The sequence below is a fragment of the Rissa tridactyla genome, chromosome Z (genome assembly GCF_028500815.1).
Source record: "Rissa tridactyla isolate bRisTri1 chromosome Z, bRisTri1.patW.cur.20221130, whole genome shotgun sequence".
NCBI classification, from domain to species: Eukaryota; Metazoa; Chordata; class Aves; order Charadriiformes; family Laridae; genus Rissa; species Rissa tridactyla.
This window is the reverse complement of record NC_071497.1, coordinates 55,851,678-55,868,597: the sequence shown is the minus strand read 5'-3', so window position 1 is coordinate 55,868,597 and position 16,920 is coordinate 55,851,678. Positions and strand designations below refer to the sequence as shown.

The window sequence follows — 16,920 nt, the reverse complement described above, 5'->3', positions numbered from 1 at the left end:
AAATATGTGTATTTTATATTGTCCGTGCAGTCTTTGATGCTACCAGATGTTTCTTGGATCAATAATATGACCATCTAGCCTACTTCTGAATAGGCTAATGGCAGGTCAGTGCTTTCATTGCAAATAGTACTGATACTTGAAGATATTAGCTACCCTAGACTTTTGTAAGACGAAGAGCTAATGGATTGAGAGCAGTCCTGTTATAGACTGGTTTAATAAAATGTATTGAACCAAAGACATGGCAAGTAATTCTGGTACCTTAGTAAATGGTTTTCAGTTTCTTACCTAATGATGAGCCTGCATGCTCCACACTGAGCTCCATATACCAGCTTCAAATTCATTCTTACCTGTTCTGATACTTGGTATATTTATTTTGTTCTAACTCTCATTCTCTTTTATGGGTTGATGGACATATAAACAAATTATGTAGATGTGTCTGATATAACTGCAGAGTTAGTTCGTTTTGATTTTACTGTTCTCTGAAAAGCTTGACCACCGCTAGAATGGAATTGTTGGATCTGTTTTGGGAGAGTTCTTGCCTTATATCAGTAGCTGTCAGCATAGGAACTGCGATCACTGTGGCAATATGACCACTTCAGTAGATATGGAAGTAATGTTTTTTTTCCCCCCCAACTCTAGGGCCTGGTAAATTGTCTGAGGCAAGAGGAATGTTGGTCATCATCTTCTGTCAAGTTCTTCATTTGATTATAATTCTTTTAGAAAGCATAAGCAGGAAAGGCCTGCATTGTCAACATCATTGTTCCTTCTTTTTTTGCTTCACTCGACTGGAAGGAAATTCCATTGCTTTGAATGGTCCATCATTTTTTTTTCATTAGGAGTTTAAATTGAATACAATCTCTGTTCCCACTGAGCCTTTCTGTTTGTCTATCATATTTGTTAGCTGGAAACTCATATTTTCTAGGAATGGGTTCAATTTTCCAGGACTATTGGCAGATGTTTCTCTAGGATCTTCAGTGACAATGATGTATTTGTTGATAACCCAGTGCTTGCTAGAAGGGGCTTTGCTTCGCATCAGTGAGTCTATTTTTTTTGTACAAGAGCTTTAGTCAACAGAAACATATTCCATTTCTTGCAAAAAATGTCTAGGGGTAGTTTCACCCTATTTTGAATGCATACTTCATGCAATGAATTTTCTTTTGGTTCGGCTACTCTTTCCTCTTTGTGGCAGGTGAAATACATAATTCTCTGATTCTACTCTTTTGCTTTGTATTTTTGCAAGTTATATATTTGAGTAATTGTAATAGTTGAGCCTAGTGTTCCAAGATACTAACCATAAGAGTTGGGTTGTGAGTAGATTTCGTTCTTTCAGTGTTGTTACCTTTTTCATGATCAACTTGCTACTTCAGTACTGTGGTAGGAACATTTGATGGGTTTGCTTCATAGATCAACTTGTATTTATTAGAGGAAAAAGTCATAGAGGATTCTGAAATTTCTGTCTTGCTAACATTTTTTCCTACTTTCTCATCTTTTCCTACCTTACCAAACCTAGATAACCAATTTAACAAAACCACTGTTCTCAGCTCGTCAACACAGCATAAACACAGCATTGTTCTCAGCCACGTGGTTTACTTAACATTGACATAAAATCTTACTTTTGAACTTTGTTCTAATTGGGTGCTTTTTTTTTTTTTTGCATAGTTTCTGGAAGAATTGCTTTTTTTAAAAAAAAAAATCAACCACAGTGCTCCGTTGCTTACTTAGTTTGGATTTAAATAGTGGTATAATGTTGCATAGCTACAGTTTCTTTCCTTTCTGTCTTTTGTTAAAGGGTAAGCTATGTAAACAGATAGCTGCAGATTATTTGAAATTTCTGGGGTTTTTTTACCTTTTAAAATACATGGTACGACCATATAATAATTTTTTTCACAAATATTTTACGATCTGGGAAAATCATTCTTTTTCATCTGTTCAGTTTAGAAATAGGTCTAACATCTGGAGCAGGGAACTGAAATTAAAATATATTCTAGTATCAGTTTTGACTGTGGCTTGTATTGTGACCTTGACAAATAAGCCTTTCTGTGGTCATCTTCTCTGGTATCAGGAAGAAACAGTAATATTTGCAAAGCTTTCTCGAATTCCTAAAATGATGGTGTATAGAACTACAGATTTTTTCATTATCTGTTGGAAGGTATATAGGTTTTCTAAATATCATTCTGCTTTGCTGAGCAAGAGTACAAATGAAGTGTCGTAGGGTGACATAAACTCGATTTAAAAGTCACATTGGCCAAAAAATTATTCAGTAGATTGACAATCAGGAATAAATCTTTTAGGTGTTAATTTTCGTAGTTCTTATCCTCTGTGAATTTTCAGTTAAGAATAACACTTAGAAATTGGAGCAGTGAGGTTATTAATATATAGACAAAACGGTGGTTGACTCAGCCTGCTGTTTGACTCAGCATTTACAGAACCTACAAGGTGTACATGAGTGATGAATTTCAGGCATCTAAGACTTGAAAAACCGAGCCAAGCTTTTGCAAGAATTTATCATATGCCTTAGAGAAACTTAATGAATATGATGGTGCTTTGCATGCTTCACATGAGACTCGACCACGGCTTTTCCCCTGATAGGAATTTCATTGCTTTCTTCTTCTTCCCCTAGGCAGAAGTCATTATGTACTGTGATTTACCATTGATAACATTAATTTGCTGTTTTTAACATCCCTTAATGTAATGTTCTAGATGCTACAAGGTAAAACCTGAGAAATATGTGTCGTGACATTTTAGAACAACTTCAAAATTGTTAGAAAAAAATATTTTCTGAACTTTAAAAAGAGATTTATCATTTTATTAATGTAAGGGTAAGTCACTACTCCATTTGCTGTGCTGTGCTTCAGAGGCAACATTGAGGAATGCTCGATAGTTCTAAGGCTTTAGATGAGTCTTAATTTTAGTAATTAGTACTAAATACTAAATATTTAGTATTTAGTTTTCAACATGATCTGTCTGTGAGTATTATCACGTGTAAATGCAACCGTAATTTTTAATAATGACAGGTAGGTTTGGAACTCTGTAAAATTTTAATTGTTGTGGGGAAAAAAATTGTCTATACTCCTCTGGTTATATTACTGTGAATCTTCAATTATTGTTAAATCTGAACCTGAATTTAGAAAAGACTTCTGAAAGTTATGACAATAATTTGCCAGTTGCTGGAATAACTAGTGATACACAGATATATTAATTGTGCCAGAAAAGGGTCTTAAATAATCCAGTGGAGGTAACAGTTTATTTTAGCCAATAAGCAACACTGCAAAATAACAAAAAGTTCTTATTCCTCAGCGCATCTACTCATACCATGTGTATATCTGTGTCTGTCTTCCCAGAACCCCCTTTAATCTGCAGTATGTGGAGTTCTAATTTGAGTTTTTTCCAAGCTGGTATGTAGGAATACAATTTTCAAACTGATAATCTGTTGATTTTATTTTGAGTTTATTTGGAATAGAGAAGGAAAATTTCCTTATTAGGATTCCCATTATACCGACTTCTTACCTGCAATATGTTACAACCATCCCTTTGCTGTAATTAATGAGCTAAGGATATTCGTAGTTGTTGAGAATTTCTGTACTGGTTCATTTCTGAATTCCTTTTTTATGCTTGATAGTAATGAACTCTCTGTAAGTAAATCCATGATAATGACTGTGGAATTTGTGTAATCAAGATGAGGAATGACGTGGTATTAGGTATTGCAGAAATACAAGTTATTTTTTATAATGGTAATGAACAGACTTCTGATTTATTATTTCTGAAGATATTTTAGAATTGGTTAATTCTTATCTGCTGTAGATGAAGATTAATTTCTTTGCTATAAATTATAACTTTGCAGGGTCAGAATCCTTCCATTTTAAAATACAGGAATTAGAAGACAGTTTAAGTTAAGTGACAGAAGCCTTCATTTTCTGGATCTGAGGAAATGCAGCCCAAAGATACTAGGAAAGGAAACAATGCAGAGCTAAGAGAAGGGTGGAGCAAGGGCAGTTGAAACACACAGCAGAGAGATAAAGACTCCAGGCAAAATGGTTTTTGTGTATAGGCATGAGGGATGGATGGAAAAGTGAATGTGAGTGAAAGAGGCAAGAATTTGGGCTAGAAATCCAGAGTGAAATCAGAGCGAAGGGAAAAAAGGTAAGAGGTAATGATTAAATCTTCCAAGGAATTAGAGTAGTGCCAGGAAAGGTAACAGTAAAGGATTTATTGTAATAGGACAAACAAGGGTAGTATAGTTGTGGAAACTCAAGGAATTATTTTCAAGATATGTTAAACCCACCCTACTCCAAAACAAACCCCAAACCAGCAGGAAACCTTAAGCAAGTATCTCACAGAGATACCCTTTCAACTGTTTTATTGTCACTTAAAAGGCTTGAGCTTTGTTGGCAATGATAGCTGGGCCTGCATCAAATGTGCCATCATGCATTGCAAAAATTTTAATTTCTTTTCTTTTTTGCTCCCTTAAAATTACTGGATAGATAGGTGTCAAAACTTGGTAAGTGAGACTGCTGTCCTGTGCATTAATCTGTTACTCTAGATTACAACTCAGATATAGAGTTCAAGAAGACCTGTAAATTACCAAATGTATGTAAAATCTCTTCTCTCCTCTTGCTCTGGATAGAAATTTCTTTCTGTCCTCATCTTTACCTGTCTCCAGCAAGTTCCTTGGATGACAGACTGATGCCTCACTTCCATTTTGAATTTCATCAGTTTTCTCATCTGCACACCTAACTTGTACTTAATTCAGTGGTTTCTGGGTCACGTAAATGAGGAAAGAGTATAACCAAAAAGGCATAATGGGCAGATAAGATAAAGAGAAAGAAGGGCTGAGAGGTGGAACATTTAAGAAAAGATGGGCTTCCTTCAGCTGTGTCCTATCACGCTGTTTCTGTTGCCTGGGTTTCAAAGGAATTGGAGGAAAACAGCCACATTTTGGCATCTGATACTGATGGAATCAGTTCTACATAGTATAAATTGAGTCTTTTTTTTATGTAGGGATGTGTAGGTGGCATTATGTGTAAGCTTAAAACATTGGAAATAGGAATCACGAAAAAACCACATATTTTGTAATGCGCTATTTAAATATTGGATTATTTTTAAAATATTGCAGACTATTTCTTATGCATAGGTGAATACAAATAAAATTATTAAAAATATTTTTTTCTATTATTTACCCAAAACATCGTGGAAGTGTATAAATGAACCTTAACAAAGAATGGCGTTTTGAATTTGTATTTTTGTTGTGCGTGACTGGTTGTGTCAGGGAAAAGTGAGTGTGGTCCCTGAGACTTACTAAAGGAAGGCTTGCTTTATTGAAGCTTGCACAGATGGCTAACTGATATCAAAGGTTTCTGCAACACTGCCTACAAGTTGCCAGAAGGTCAATGTGAAAATATATCACTGCCTGATTCCATAGCAAAGAACAGTTATTGTTACCAGGATTTATTAAATCCTGTCCTCCTAACAAAGAGGTACCTATCAAGCACTTCTTCTACAGGTAGTCCACAGGAAGCAGTTCCAGTTGCAGCACCTTTAAAAATGTTGTTCATCAAAAAGCATTTTTTATGTTGTTTGAACATGATTCATTTAAAGTATTGCAAGAAGAGTGGAATATAGTGGGTGAAATACTCTATTTAAAGTGCAGTTGAAGTCAAGATGGTAAGAAGAATCTAAATTATTTAAAATGTCTCTCTCAAATAAATACATCGTTGCCACTGTACATGAAGAAAGCTTTAATCATTATAAGCAGTTAGGAAGGTGTTACCAGTGAAAAATAGCTTGATTAGATCATTTTTAGAGTATGCTGTGTGGATTGGGACTTGTATAGTGTATAAGGAAGGTTACCAGCCTAATGCTTGCTCCATTCTGCTAATTTGTTGGTTTGTTACATGTTTTGTAAAAATCCTGTTCTGTGTTTACAAAGAACAGAATGTTTCATGGTTTCTCTTGACTGTTATTCTCAAACATGCTGTTCCACAGGTGTGTAGAAAAAGCGTTTACTTACACTGTGCAGTTGCAATGTGAATTAGGTGCCTCTTTTCTTCTGAAATGAATATGTAAAGGAAAGACAAAAAATAAGGTGTTGAGTACTACTGTTCTTCTTCAAATTAATACTTTGGGAGAATTTTAACTAAAGTATATTTCAGATACAGTGAAAATAACATTTTAATTAACAAAAATCCAATACAAAACACAAAATGTCCAAATCCTCAGGATATTTTAAGCTTAGTATGTTCAATATTGTAACAGGGTAGTAGAACAACTGATGTTTAGGTTGAGAAGATATATTTGTAGATAAAGATATAATTGCACATCTTAGAAGGTACATCATCCGATATACTTCATTGAACTAAAAAAGAAAAACGTGGCTCACAGAGGCTTGACTCTGGATATACATTTCTGTGCTTAGATCTCTTGTGATAAAGAAATGCTCCTCCCCTTCTACTAGTCAAATAATAAGATAAATCATCTGTTAGCTTTCTGTTGCACCAAAAGGTGATATTCTTTACAGAGTGAATATTTTTATGTTAATTTGAAAAATCCAGTGATTCTGTTTGATGAAAGAATTTAATATTAATGATGGAGTATTAGAAAGACCCTTAGAACATGTACTTAGCTCTTGATATAGCGTGTTTTTCAAGAGCTTCTTAGGTGCTAGCATAGATATTAGTGGGTCAATATGCTGCTGATCAAAACATGAGTTCTATGATTACCTCAATGAGAGCAATTAGGAGAAAAATGCAGGTATTTTAAAATGTGCTTAAGCATGTGTGTAACTGTAGTATGCATAAGTCTAGAAACTTGTTGTATTCCTTTAAATTTTCCTGAATCAGAGTCCAAAATGGGAAGAATTTAACTTTTTTAGTACAAAGTAATTATTGCTTTTTTCATTCACAAATAGCAAATATATGAAAAAAATTCTTTTGGCTGAGCATGTCTCTCCTAGGTAATTTTCTGGTATTACAAATAAATTTCACATTTAGTTATTCTAGTTAGTTAAAGTTGCTGAAACATTTTTCTTCCAATTCTTTGCTATAAAGGTCTACAGCTACTAATAAGTGCTATTTGAATTGCTTACCTCCAAGCTGAATCTTTATGATAGGATAAATAATAGTAATGGTGACATTGATGATGTTAATAGTAATATTAAAGAATTGTGAGAGAGTTCTGTTCCCTTAAGTATTCTGAATGTCGTACTATCATACTAATCGATTGTAGAATATGTATCAAACTAATTCTACTGAATATAGAAAATAATTCTTTCCAAAGGTTGCAGTGTTTATTTATGACAATATCAGCTGTATTTTACGTGGCGATCCAACAAATTTGATTTTGCATTTACTTTTAAAAATATTGAAAGATGCTCCCAAAATTATTGTGATACATGAAATTATCACTGTGAGTATTTTAGTAGACAGTGGTATGTCCCTTTTGTGTTTGTCCCTAGAGGCTTCTTCAACAGAATGAGATTTAGTTTTGCTTTAGAGAGAATCTTTCAGTCACTTTTTTGTCTTGGGAGCAGGAAGCCGTATAACTTGTGAGCTACAGGTCAGTCAAATGGGAAATGAAAAAAAACCCAACATTAAAAACCGTTGCCACCAACAAGAAGAATAACAAAAGTCCTCCAGATTATTTATCAAGGCAACATTTATTTTTTTTTCTTGGCTCATTTTAGGGAGTATGAATAGAGAAATGGTTTTCAGAACATATCTGTTGTCATTGTCTGATATGATACTTCCAAATATTTCCACCCTTTAATGCCTACAAGCTTGTCTTTTTTATTTTCAGGCAAGCAGTAATAGTGTTGAGCATGATGTTTCTCCGTTGCGTTTTTTAATTGCTATGTTTTTAAAAGCTTTGAAACATCAAAAATATTCTATGATATTTCTAATACTTGCCTGAATCATTTGCAGTATTGCTAATAAATGTAGTGGAAACTGATCAAAGATTACTCAAAGACAGAAATTTTGTGCCTCATTTAGACATAATTCATATTGAGTCTTTTAATATATTATTATCATTCCATCAAAAAATACATTTTATTTCTTGACTTATTTTCTTCTCTGATACTTCAGTGCTGAATAAGTAATTATTTTCTTCCAAGCCACTGGAAGTCTAACAGCAAAACAGTAGTCCTCTAAATTTTTTTTGCTTTAACAACCATTTCTAATCGGTGTATAGCAGCATGGCTTGACTATGAAAGGATTTTCTGTCTAAATGGATGGAAAATCCAGTGTTGGTTGCTTTTATATTACAAATTTAATTTTTAGAAGTTAAAAATATTGCAGTGGACCATCTGTGCATCTTTCCAGTATACAGAAGTATCTTAATTGCTTTTCTGTTACTGCACAGTTTGACTGATCAAGGACTCTCTGAATGAGACACAGGATTTCAAATAAGGTTAAGTCTTTTACAGAAAGTGTATATATGTATGTATATACATGTTGCTTGAAAAAGGAAAATTCTAATCATATTTTGGGTAAAAACTATCATTAAAGGCAGCTGCATAAAATTACAGTTTGTATTCTGAAGATTTTTTCTTCTTTCCATTCCATCTCCCGCTATAGGGCAGTGTTGTGAATATATAACATACTGATGTTGACATGTTGAAAGGAAAACAAGCATTTTTAGTACATCTTGTATTCCTTGTTTTCATTACATATCTTATGATTTTCAAGAGGAAGAAGGGTGGACTAGAAATGGTAGGTCGGAATAGCAGACAAAGAAATTTGCATCGAGCACACAGAAAGCTAACTAGTAGGAAAGTTGCATTCAGTCCTGTTTGTGTTTCAACTTTCTATGATTAAACACCATCCTTGTTTAAAAGGGGGTGATAAGACCAGCTGTAGCAAACCAGAAAGCCAGGCCATGCATTTACCGTTAGTTCTTTTTTATTAATTTTTTTTTATGTATCTCTGCTTACTTGAAAGAAAATACTGTCTCAGTTTTGCTCTTTAACAGAGTAATTTAGCTGTAACAATAAGTTCTTTAAAAGTATTGAGATTAAGACTAAATGTTTTAGCCAGTCAATTTGCTTTTAATCTGAATAGTTGCATGGGATTTATGTGGCAAGATTTTGGCAGTGGAGGGGGGGCTGTGGCAGTGGCTTCTGTGAGAGGGGATGAGGAGCTGCCCCCATGTCGGACAGAGACAGGTCCAGATGGCTCCAAAATGAACCCACGGCTGCCCAGAGCTGAGCCCACCAGCGACTCTGGTGGTGCCTCTGTGATGGCATGTTTAAGAAAGGGTGAAAAACAGCTGTGAGAGAGAGGAGTGAGGAAAATGTTAGAGAAACAGCCCTGCAGACATCAGAGTCAGGAGTGAAGTTGAGCCTGGGAAAAAGGAGCGTTGAGGGAGGCTGTTTTTAGTTTTGTTCTCATTTCTCACTATCCTAATCTGTTATTAATTGGCATTATGTAATTTAATTTCCTCAAGTTGAGTGTGTGATGGTCAGTGATCTTCATGTCCTTACCTCAGCCCATGAGCTTTTTCATCTTATTTTCTCCCCGTGTCCTGCTGAGGAGGGGTAATGAGAGAGCAGGTCGGTGAGCAACTGGCCGCCAGTCAAAGTCAATCCACCACAATAGTTTACTTGCTGAAGGCATATTGATTTACTTATTGCAGTCTCCTAATATTAGTATTTTTGAGCGTTAGGCACAGTAACTTTAGTCTGAAAATGTCTCAGCATCTGCCATATCCGAAGTGAAGACTCTTCTGCATTTTCATGGTCATCATTAAGAGTTTATTCAACTATGTCTGAAATAATCCACTTATATGCATAATTTGTAAAGAGAAACAAATTGGGGGACTAGAATCAGGGACTAGAGCAAAGTTAATGAGGAAAATACTGCATGAGAGTTTAGAGTCTGCATTACACAGAAGATAAGATTGCATTTTTGCAACACACTCTTCTAGACCTTAAACATAATATTCTCCTGTCTTGCTTATTTCTTCCTCTTTGTAGAAAAACCTGGGCAAAACTGTAACTTGTGACTGTACTCGTATGCATTTTGGTTTGAAGCATTAAAAGCTAGGACTTTTATGTTTGTGTAGTATATGCCTGAAAAGACGTTTGGGTCAGTTGGATACTACCTGAGTTATTTTTAAAAAGAAAATTGTAATGCCATTGAAGATACATGCAGTCTCTGGATTCAACATGATGCTATGCTTAAAACTATCAAGAATAGCTAATAGAGCAAAAAGAAATGCTATAGTTTCTTTTTTGTCTTAATCTGTAGGAGTTAGTTAGACAGTGGAGTGCCCCTAAGTACCTTGTGGAATCCTAGTGTGTGATATTTGTTCAGATAGTTTTTTCTCTTGAAATCATCCTTACTCCCCCAAAGAAGTGAGGAAGAGGGAAAAGTGAAAAATTTTGATTAAAATAGAGTTGGTTTCACATGTGAGATTTTTATTTTGGACTTTGTTTACTGCAAACTATGGCATGATTCCATTACTTGTCACTTATAAATTCCTGTCTTCTCTTGCAGTGCACTTGTAGGAAAGACATGGTGACAATATCCATGGATGTCTTTGTGAGGAAGTTTCAACCAGACAGGTACCAGCTGTGGAAACAGGGCAAGGATTTATACACCATTGACCATACAAAACCAACTCCTGAATCAACACCCGAAGTAAAGGCCTGGCTACAGAGAAGAAAGAAAACAAAGAACTTTCCCAAGAGGTATTTATGTTTCTTCCACTTAATCGTCTTCAGTATGATCTCAGTTTCCTTTTTGTTTCTTTTTTTTTACCACTTTCTCTTAAGTTTTATTTCAATTTATTTTCTTTAGACGAAGCTTGTTTTTCTGTTTTCTGTATTAAGACGAACCTGGGGACAAGCAAGTCATCTTTTCAGAGTGACTATGAAAAATTAATTCAACTTACAAGTTACGTGTATAGCTGCAGTTAATGACTATAGAGAGCATCAAAATGCATTCCAGTGTGGTATGTAGAATCTTTCTTTAGTAGGAACTATTCCATTAAAATTTTCAAGGTATGAATGGTTGCCGCTGTTTCTAGTGACATCTGTAACCAAAAGACAAGGGAGAAGTCTCCTAAGAGCTGAGGTAAAGGTTAAGTTGGAAAAACTTACCATGAGCTGTGGCAGGATCCCAACAGCTGTGTGAAGGCTCTAGCAATAGTTCTACCCCTTACTGCCATCTACCTCCAAAGAGGTATCACTGCCTATCCGGCACGCTGTCACAGTGCTGTAGCCGAAACCTCTCTGTGTGTACCACAGGTCAATTACAGATTGTAATTTAGCATTAGGCAGGCCTAAACTGCAGTTAATGGTGCTGGCACCACTAAGAAAGTTAGGAGAAAAACATTTCTCAGCTTGTCACTGAAGCTATCAGAGCTTTGACCTATTAAAGCAGTTTCATAGCTGGATCTGTTTTCCTAGTGTGCATCCTGTCTGTGATTCTGGTTTTTGTTTGCATTGCACAAACACTTTTTGTTCACTAACGCTTTCCTGTCTTACTTAGCAGGGTCTTTATGGATTTTCTTCTTCGTTATCTAATTAAGATCTACTTAATTTCTAGCCTGTGGTGGGCAGTTTTATTGGTACCTGCTTATGCGGAGAGCAGCTTGGTGGGCTAAAGATAATACTGAATTTTTCAAGATCTTTTTCCTCCTTTAAATAATTTTACAATATAATTACTTCTTTAACTTGCTCTTATACTGAATTTCCTCATTTTCTTTGTAAGTTAATGTATTTCTTGGGGAAAATGGTAGGAAAGTCAACCTGCAAAAGAGAGGAACAATTGCCACTGTAGTGGAACATCATAGATAAGAAATGTAACATTGGGTTTGTTCTGGGTAAGAACAGTTTGTGGGTAGAATCAGTTCTTGCAGACAACTGGTGAAGCAGCTGGACAGCCAATTTGTTAGTATATGCATAGTATGTATAATATTGACCCAGACACACAGAGGGAGTAATTCTGTTGTTTAGCTAGTTGAATGCCATTTTGCATTGTAGTAAATTTCACTGTGTCTCTTGTATAGCATTACTGCCAGTTCACCCTTGGACCATCAGTGGTTCATTTGGTTGTACCCTTATGGGTAGCCACTTTTAACTAAAACCAAAGACTTCATAATAATAGTGTTGAAAGTTTTATCATAGGAACACATGAGCTGATTTCACGCACTTAGCTAAGCTAATAAACACAATCCCAATGCTGTTTAATTCTTGAGTTGGCTTTCGTTCAGGCATGGTAACAATGTGTATTGCAAAGGGAGGATAAAATGTTTATTCAGCTTCATTTCTAGTGTAATGTGTCGATTGAAATTGTCGTCATTTTGATTATGGGAATAATATAAGTTCCAGAAGAGTGAAAATAGAAATACCATTTATGGAAATCTTCATGAATATAGTGACAGGGAGAGCTTAATTCTGACATTTATGGCTGAAATACTTTGCTAAAATAGAACATCTAATGGCTGCATGTAAACAGTAATAATACTTGTTGTTACATTACAATGTGAACTGATGGGCGTCTCATACTTCACGAATTTTCTGGAAATTACTATTTTATAGAGAGAGTGTTGAAAGATATACGTTGTGGACATACGGTAAAATTTAAGGGGTAGTAAAATGTTTTTCTGGAGTTGTCTGTACTCTATGATCCAAGACCTTTGTAAAACTCATGGTTTACCTGCCATAGTTGCGCTTTCACCGCTAGGGTGTTATGAGTTTTGAAACCTGATGTGTGATGAAGCGCATAAAAATCTCCTCCCATGTCACATAACTGAATTTGAAACTGAACTAATCTCCTGTTACTTTTATCATGAGCACATAAATTAAAAACCAGTTTCTGACAGAGGGGGCCATTTATCCTGCTTTAAACCTCTTGCTTCTACTTCTGAGGGTGCAAAACTTTCTGCTGAACATTTAATTCCAAGTTTATTTTTTACACAGCATTATGAAACGTATTGCTTGATATTGTAGTCATTTAAAATATTTGGTGATCAGAATTTTTTCTTCTTTCAGATGCTTGTTGTTTGTGTAAAAAGTCATATAAAAACTAAACAGATATGATTGTACAAGGTGTTTCAGACTAGTGTTGGGGTTTAGAAATTGGGGTTTAGAAACACCACCTGATTTTAGGGCAACTGAGAATGTTTTGTCTTTGTTACTTTTATAGGGGTTATTCTCTTTCAGGTTTAAAAGAATGATTAATTAAAAAGCTGGTTTGTATGCTGGTTAAGTAATAGTTACTTAAGGTTATTTTACTTTTACAATTTAATAACTTTGCCACAGAATGGTGATAAAAGATGAGAAGGTTAAATCGAATCAATTGTTAATCTATCACTTAATAAATTGTAAACACTATCTCAACACAAAAAGATGAAAAATTGTCAGTTTCTAACCACTTTAAGCAGGTGAAAGGGACATATATATTGGTAGACGTTTTATCTTATCCAAGACAGACATTCTACTCTGACAGCAATATCTCTTATAACAGCTTCCAGCCCACCAGATCCCGATCTAAAAAGCTTAAAACTCCAGAGGACAAGAGAGTATCTGCTATGGTAGGTGGTGCAGAAATCATAACGACTGAAGCAGCTAGTGATGGCTTCAAGGTCAGTGAAGAACCTGGAAAAAAAGTGAGACTGGTAAACACAGGAGTGCCTTCTGGGGAAGAAGAAAACAGTAGTAGAATGCACCTGGATCAACATTTATTGGATAATGTCAAGGTTGCAGGTGAGATAAGGACTGATTGTGTTTCACATGTAAGTTGTAGGCTGTTGATACTCTAATGCCACATCAGTGGATGTTAAAGCATAGGATTATCCTAAGTAGCATACTAAAATACTTACGAAGTTATGCAGAGAAGACTGATACTCAGTAAGAGTGAGAAAATGACAAAATTAATATTCTGGTCTGAGAGTAATTTCACCTAAACTGTTTTAATAAAGTGTTTTTTAAAGGGGCAAAAAGAACGAGATTTTGTAAATTGTATTTCTTCAATGGACTTACAGGTTTTACAGCAAAATTTTTTAGATACAGAAATGAAACAGAATGTCTTAACACTTATGCAAACAGTACAGAACATATATGCTTGTAGTATGCTCTTTCTATATATGTAGTATGCATATATATATATATATGAAGAATGCTACATATTAGAAGTGGTCTATACTTGTGCACAAAAATGCTCTATCTTGAGACTGCAGATTTCTTGTCACTTCCTGTTGAGCTCTGTGACAATGTAAGTTATAAAGGCCTTGTCAAGCCAAAGATGGTTCTTTTTTCCCCACAGCTATTTTTTACTAATAAACTTGGTCTTTTCTGGCCTTAATTTCATCTGTTTCACGTTCTGTTGTAGTTCAGGTGTAGTTTCACATTCCCGTTCAGAAAGACAAACTGCAATTTTAACTTTAAGTTTGTGAGCATTCCCGTTGGTTTTATAGTGATACTGAAAATTTACTTGCAAATTACAAATGGAGAGTATTACCCTGCTTGTGAATATTAATGGTTATGTAATGGTTATTCGCACATGGTAAACACCAGGGTTGATCCACATAAAGATAACAAAGTTAGTATTTCAATATAGAGACTTAGAGATTTCTGTGTACAAATTAGTTGGTGCTCTATCAAAGCCTTTTATGGTCTGTTCTAATGATATTTTTTTTCTAATGGTGTTATTCCTTTACTCCTCCCCCAACTTCTAATAGAGGTTTGGAGTGTTCATGACCACTGAGAAACAAGTAGTTAGTCAGCAGCCAGTCTGTGTTCATTGACAAGGGAAGGAAAAGCAGAGAAGAGTGGAGTGCTGTCCTCTTTCCTTTGTGCTATTAAAGAGTGGTGCCAGGACCTTCGCAGGGAAAAGGACCTTGTTTAGATATGGTGGTGGAAGCTCCAGTACTCACATTGGAGATGGTCCTTTGTCCTGCATTATGTCTGGCTAGTATGTCCATTATGCTCAGTTGAGGCAGTACTCGTCATACCCAGAGATTACGTTTTAGTGCTGGATGGGCTTTGTATTACTAAACTTTATATGCATTTGACCTGAAAAGGGAACTTTTTACAAAAACAAGTTCAAATAACCATTGTAGAGAAAGAATAATGCCTTGGATGTGCTGCTGAATCAAAATTCACTGTGGTGTGTACCATAGAGTTCTTCCGGAACGTGTTTTTTGGGTCACCTGTCTAACCCGTTGTTCTGTCTATCCCATGCAAGCATCAGCAGATGAAGAGTTTTAATGAAGTAAAATCCACACAATTTCACCCTTCAGCATCACTGAAATATAAAATTATGCTAATTGTTGAAATATAAAATGATGCTAATTGCTTTTCATTTTTAGACCGGTGCTGTTGTTTTCAAAATATTCTTGTTATCTATTTGAAATATGTTTTCCTAATTATAAACCATTAGTCTTTGTTTATTTTCATTTTTAAAACAGGCGTAATAGGATATAAATGCAGGGTATAAAGTTCAATATACCAACCTTTTCTATTATTTTTTTCCAACTAGTCAAAGTTCTTGTGGGCTGTAAGAGTAAACAAGCTACATGAATATTGATCATGTTGAATGACATGAAGACCTGTTGTAATTCAAATACAAAATACCGATCAAATGATTAAAACTATATTTCACACTCTAAACTCAAAACATTTACATTTAATTTATTCTTTGATCAAACCCATACTCCACATTGGTGTATGTTCTTCTACCAGATGCTTTTCTGTATGATTTCTAAATGAGGAACCATGCTTTAAGTTTGCATAACTCAGATTGTTGTGAAATAAAATACAATAATATAAAGTGAGTTTTATTAACAAATCATATTCTTCATCTTTAGGAAGCATCCATTCAGACTCATTTTCAAGCCCTATTCCTGTACTAGAGAAAACAAAAATGGAAGATGAGGACAGGACAGATTCCAGTCATCCTTTCTTTACGTGTGAAGGTTCTGTGGCCTCCATGCTTGCTTCTGATAACTCCAGCAAAGAAGAGAGTTTGAAATCTCAGAATCAGTCTGTTTCATCAGTACCATACCATAAGTCAGAGGGACATGCTTCTGAAGCAGAAAAACCAAATAACGAGGAAAATGTCTCGATAGAGGATGATGTCAGCGACCTAGAAAGCTGTGGAGATAGCTTGGAACATAGAGAACTGCCTGTTGTAAAGAAGGATGAAGAAGATGGCATGGAAACATCCAGTGTATGTGAAGCAAATTACATCGTTATAGTAATATATTCCAGATTTAATGAAATGTGAAGGAACATGTTTCTAATGAGACCTGATATCCATATTAAAGCACTTAAGAATATGCACGATTTTAATCAGATGCTAATTTGAACATGTTTTGAAGTGTTCAGGCAAGAGTGGGAATTTGGATTCAAAAGCAGCATGTTTCTGGAGCTTGCTTGTTGACATATTTTCCCTCTGATTTTAGATATTTAGTAATTTCACTTTATATCTGTGAATCTGAACTGTCAGCAACTACTCTCAAGCAGTTCCCATATTTGCTGCCTGCCAGTATGATCAAGGCTATCAGCTTTAATTATGGCTGTTGACATGAAATTGAAATTATTAGAGTTGAGTGCTGTATTTGGTATCATGTATTTGCGTTTCAAAAAATGGCTGTTTTGACTGAATCTTAAGGAGAGTTAACAGTATGCTGGTAAAATGTCAGCAGTGTAGGTTGATTCTGAGGTACTTACTGTCCAAGGACAGAACTTAACAGTGCGGAAGCACATAGTAATTTATATTTGGACTGACGTCCTTGAATGAAGAAGTGGATAAATCAAAGCTGAGGAGCATCTCTGCATTGAGTTAGGTGGAAACAAAGTTAGCTTTCATTCTATTACATTATGTCACATAGTTTATGAAATCTTATGGACTTCCTTGCTTTACTTGAAACTGTGTCCCATAGTATTGCAGTTGGTGAAAGTGAATCTTTGGCTATAGC

The 16,920-nt window shown here is 35.2% G+C and overlaps 1 protein-coding gene across 10 annotated transcripts in view; it reads left to right on the top strand.

The window, feature by feature from the left end:
• Positions 1–16,920, top strand: part of KDM4C (lysine demethylase 4C) — a 273,236-nt gene that overhangs the window by 129,556 nt on the left and 126,760 nt on the right. For 9 of the 10 annotated variants that reach the window (XR_008463874.1, XM_054186217.1, XM_054186216.1 and 6 more), the window contains 3 exons: positions 10,491–10,684; positions 13,467–13,705; positions 15,808–16,169. Coding sequence is in view for 8 of the 10 variants with exons in the window: in XM_054186217.1 (XP_054042192.1) it covers positions 10,491–10,684; positions 13,467–13,705; positions 15,808–16,169 (795 nt within the window). In the remaining 2 variants the exon portion in view is untranslated. Of the gene's footprint in view, positions 1–10,490; positions 10,685–13,466; positions 13,706–15,807; positions 16,170–16,920 lie in introns of those variants that run through there. The other variant, XR_008463875.1, reaches the window with a different exon arrangement.